Here is a 5,125-nt window from a genome sequence, read left to right as displayed (position 1 = left end):
CGCCATCCCGAGGATACCCTTTTTGAAACTCAGAAAAACGCCGTTTCTAGTTTCTTCTTTTTTTTAACAAGCTTGATACCGCAAGGCATGTAGGATTTTAAACCTATTTTTATAGCTATTTTAGGCAATTATGCACCGATAAATTGCCGGGATGCCACACCCTAGTGAACAGAACGCCGCTGCTTCACTAATGTTGCCAGGAAATGCCGTCCTGCTCACACAATAAACCTATTTTTTATATGCATTGACTCCTCATTTGACCAACCACGTTCATCTAATGGTTCTCCAGAGCCGAAAATGTGTGACAAGTTCCTCAACTTAAGAAAATGATAAAGAATTAATTTGCTGGAGAAATATGTACCAATTGTTTGAATTGTTGTTCAAGGAGTTAAACCTTCGTATTTTTTCTTTCTTCTTCCTTTTTTTATTTTTTATAAACTAAAGATTATTTTTGATTGAAATTAGTTATTTGAGAAAAAGGGGCAGATAAAATAATATTTTATCATCTTCTACTACCTTTCATTTAATTTATGATTTGTATTTTTGTTCTATGTTGAATTTATGTTGTTTTTTAAAAGAAATTAATAAACTAACTGAACTGAACTGAACTGAACTGAACTTCTGGTTTCGATACCATGGGTTAGATTGACTAGAATCAGCCAATCAGCTCTGAACTTCATTCTGATGCCACAGCTGTGCAAGCCAATCACCTTACTTTTCATTTGGTATATAGTTTTGGGTGGTGRGAACCTTGTGAAGTGAGTCAGAAATGAAGCTTAGGAAAGATCGTCATGTGTTTATTGATTTGTCCCCCTAGTGGTCAAAGCAACACTCACAGAAAACATTTTTAAATCATGTTTTGCACAGATAGCTGACTAAACATGCTGGTAAAGTGGAATATATTTGTTATGAAGTGTTTTGAGTGCTTCAAGACATGGAAGAGTRATTTTACTAAATTAAAAATGGGCATACAGTATGACACTACTTCCGGTCGGCCATTTTGAATAGTTAATTTTGTCATATCTAAGGACAAATATKCATCAAAGGTGAATGAAAAACAACAGTTTATTTTCTGCTGGTGGTTTTATAAGCTACATATATAGATAGATATATCCTTACTTTTTTCAAAGCATTAAAATTCCACACAATTTTAATGCTTTGAAAAAAGTAAGGATATATTTGTTTATTGTGTTTTGGCTGTTTTTTGATGGAGATTTGCTGAATGTCCTCCAGTTGGTTTTAATATTGCTGAATATTATTATTATTATTATTTGTATTTTAATCATGCTGAGTAAATATGGATGGTAGAAGCGATATGTGGGGGTTTTATCTTTAACTTGAGCCCAGAGTAAAGTCTCTGTGTTAAAGCATTTAAAAATTTGTGTTTAGAAAAAGTGTCCTGTTTGGACATATTTGGACATGTGTACAGTTATGCAAATGGGACATACTGGATTGCATTATGTCTCAAATATTCATTTTTATGCTACTGTTACCAAATCTGAACTGGTATTAGTTGGGAATCTATATTTTAGCCCAATATATTTTCTTTCTCAATACCTCCTTCCTTTCATGTTCTGTGATACTTTATTAATAAAAAATACAAATTTAGGGAGAAAAATATCTTGATTTTTATGTATTTTAACTTCAATACCTAAATACTAGTTACAGTTACAAAAATATGACTACTAAAGTTAAAAATTCAGATTATTAGCTTTAAAAAGAAACCAAGGTTGTGAATTTACTCTAAAGGGTTCAAGAGCAATACTTCATTTAATTTGTATATGTTTGTGTTGTATGGTATTTTAGGCCTGCAGGTTAACAGAGACACAGGCCAATTTCAAGGATATAGGCTGTGATCCGTCCGTCCGTCCATCCGTTTTCTGCCGCTTAAACGGAGTCGGGTCGTGGGGGCAGCAGCCTAAACAAAGAGACGCAGACTTCCCTCTCCCCGGCCACTTGGGCCAGCTCATCCGGGGGAATCCCAAGGCATTCCCAGGCCAGCCGAGAAACATAGTCCCTCCATTGTGTCCTGGGTCTTCCTCTGGGCCTCCTCCCAGTGGGACGTGCCTGGAATACCTCACCAGAGAGGTGTCCAGGAGGCATCCTAACCAGATGCCGGAGACACCTCAACTGGCTCCTCTCGACGTGGAGGAGCAGCGGCTCTACTCTGAGTCCCTCCTGGATGACTGAGCTTCTCACCCTATCTCTAATTGAGAGCCCAGACACCCTGCRAAGGAAACTCATTTTGGCCGCTTGTATCCATGATCTCGTTCTTTCGGTCACTACCCAAAGTTTGTGACCATAGATGAGGGTAGGAATGTAGACCGACCAATAAATCAAGAGCTTCGCCTTCTGGCTCAKCTCTTGCTTCACCATGACAGACCTGTACAGCGCCCGCATCACTGTTGATGCAGCACCAATCAGCCTGTCAATCTYCCGCTATGATAGGCTATGATGCAAAGTCTAATTTATTTTTGACATTTACAGCATTTCCATAACAACTGAAAGTAACATAGTTACTTGATTGTGGTATAGAATTGAACTATGTGTCTGGAAAATACATATTACACGCCCCACACCCCCCACACACATACACAACAATTCTTACGATGTTGTACTTCTTATTGAATGATATAGAAGTGAAGTCTGATTGAATTAGTCAAGATTATGCTAAACTATTCCTATAGTTAAAGTCACAAATTATTTTTGATTTCAGAKTTATTCTCATATGTTTTTGTTAACTACATTCCCATGGATAATTCCAATTTTGAAATTTCCTAGAATTTTACAACTCTGGTTGTACAATCTGATACTAACGCCTGAACACCAGAAAAGTGTTATCTTCTGAAAATAAACCATCCCTACTGTTTGAATCCATTAATAAAAAATAAAGTCTAATCAATTCATCTTTTGTGTAAACTTTAAATACTTGCCACCAGAGTGCTTTTAAGCTTCACAAGAATGAGACAGAGGACTAGAAAACACAACATCCAGCTCCTGCTGTCTCTGATGYGGAGGCATGAAAAATATTCAATTCATTCCATTTCAACATCCTCCTACACTGATCTCACTTCTTTGCCATTTCAAAGCACAGCTTCCTTTTACACAGTSAAGGCTCTCTGGCTAGCCTTTTAAAAATAAGTCTGTATTATATTAACTAAACTAAGAGGTGTTGAAGTGGAAACTGAGCAACAAAGAGCTGACTAAACACACAACCAGTGCCAGAGGAACCAGAGGCCATGCAGAATCAAGAACACAGCAGATAAAGAGCAGTAACGGTGTCTGTGCATGGCACATACCAAGGTCGTGGCGGCACACTTGTGCATAGAGTTTGAGCTTGGTGAAGGCGTCGCTGTTGCCGCTGGCACCTTTGAGGAACCACTCACTGACTGGCTGATCTGCTAGGGTCTTGGCTGCACTGCCCCCAACAATTACTATGCCATCAGGATACCCTCTTGAAATGGGTCGGTGTTGTCCCAGGCGGCAAGACTGTAAAAGAAAAAAACAAAACAAAACAAAAACATCAAGGTCAAAAATTCAAGTTGGTGTGTGTATAAACAAATATACAAAGAGAATTTGGTTAGGAAAATAATGGAGGCTTGAATGTAGCTGTGGTTTGAAAAAACAAAAGCTATTCTTCCTTACCTCGTAGACGGCAGAGAGGTCTTGGAAGAAGCTTTTAGAGCCGCTGAGCAGGGCTTCATTGTCAGGACAAACAACTAGATACCCGATGTCCCGCTGAGAGCCAAATGGATCCAGTAGCAGTTTCTCCCAGTAGGGCAGCCCAAATGGAGACAGAACCACAAAGTCATACTCATAACCCACCAGGAAGGTGGGGATGGGCAGAGGCTCGGGTGACTCGTCTGTGCCTTTAAATGTGATAAGGGGAAGCAAGAGTACAGAGAAACATAGCAAACATAACTGAGTATATTTAAAAGGTATCGGCCGTATGTTATGTCACTGYGCAATATAATGAAAGGTCATAAAAATACTCAACAGATAGTACTCTCAGAGCAGACATGTGAACAACACCCAAGGRACTAGACTGCATAAGATCTAATAAATATGGGAAATAATCTAATTTCCCATCCTAAAGCATGCCATGCACAGATGACAGTAAAAATCTTTTTGTCTTTTAACTATCAGGTTGTTTTGTCCAAGTAGCTGAATTATTATTATTTTTTTTTGGTACAGGTTTAACTTTACCGTAAGAGCCACGTCCAGCCATCTTGTGGAACTGCTGCCAGGTGAGAGGCCCCTGGAAACCCCATGATCGAACTGTCCTTTTCTTCTGGATGGCATCTTGAAGCACAGGCTGAAGAGACATCAGCACCCGCAACACATCTTGAGAGCACAGTGAACTGACGTCCACGGCTGAGAAACAGATATAAAGAAGCAGCTTAATAAAACCAACACCGTGGCAAAGACTATTCAGAGAGTGAACGAAAATCGACTGGTATACAGTMTTTCAATGTGGACACTGACAGCTTGTTATTGCATTGTTATTCACTTTAAAAGGAATAACAGATTCAAACTTAGTAAAATGACAAAAAGAAATCTAAGAATTAAAGTAACAATTCTGCCTTAAAGTGGTGATCTGTGTAAATGTTTCAAACAATTAATCTGGGATGTCCTGAGCCAATCACAAGTCCAAGTCAAGATATTATTTTTCATTTACGTTCGCCTTCGTCTCAGAGATGTAAACAGCATCATTTGAGATATTGTGAGAGCGAGGTCTCTTCTTCAAAGAGGCAATTACCCATGATGCCTAGCGACCCCATAAATAGGCTCCCTAGCCTGGCCTCCATCACTTTTCGTTTGAGAGAGGAGAGCGTGAGATTAAGTATTGTTGACACCACACAGTGGTGGATTTGWTATGTGTTTGAGATGCTGTCTCTTTCTTTTACAGTGACGTTTGGTGGCGATTTAAAAGCATCTGACTGCAAATGCAAAAGAAGCAAGCCGTGACTCAATGCTGATGGTTTAATGCTGCGTTCACACCGAACGCAATTTCAGCTTCAAAATCGCGACCAACGCTGAAGTTTGAAGCTTGTGCACTTTGAGGTCAGACGCAGGTCAGCTCTTGAAGCTCTCGCATGTCAACAGCCTCCCCACCCCTCCCTCC

The 5,125-nt window shown here is 39.4% G+C and overlaps 1 protein-coding gene across 1 annotated transcript in view; it reads right to left on the bottom strand.

Moving 5' to 3' along the window:
* Positions 1 to 5,125, bottom strand: part of med13a (mediator complex subunit 13a) — a gene marked incomplete in the record, with an annotated part of 244,898 nt that overhangs the window by 27,696 nt on the left and 212,077 nt on the right. Inside the window, 3 exon segments of the mRNA XM_014026539.1 lie at positions 3,300 to 3,489; positions 3,646 to 3,869; positions 4,207 to 4,374. Of these exon segments, the coding sequence (XP_013881993.1) occupies positions 3,300 to 3,489; positions 3,646 to 3,869; positions 4,207 to 4,374 (582 nt within the window).

Source organism: Austrofundulus limnaeus, unplaced genomic scaffold, assembly GCF_001266775.1.
Source record: "Austrofundulus limnaeus strain Quisiro unplaced genomic scaffold, Austrofundulus_limnaeus-1.0 Scaffold565, whole genome shotgun sequence".
Classification (NCBI taxonomy): Eukaryota; Metazoa; Chordata; class Actinopteri; order Cyprinodontiformes; family Rivulidae; genus Austrofundulus; species Austrofundulus limnaeus.
Note: the sequence above shows the minus strand (reverse complement) of the source record. Positions and strands in the feature narration are given on the sequence as shown.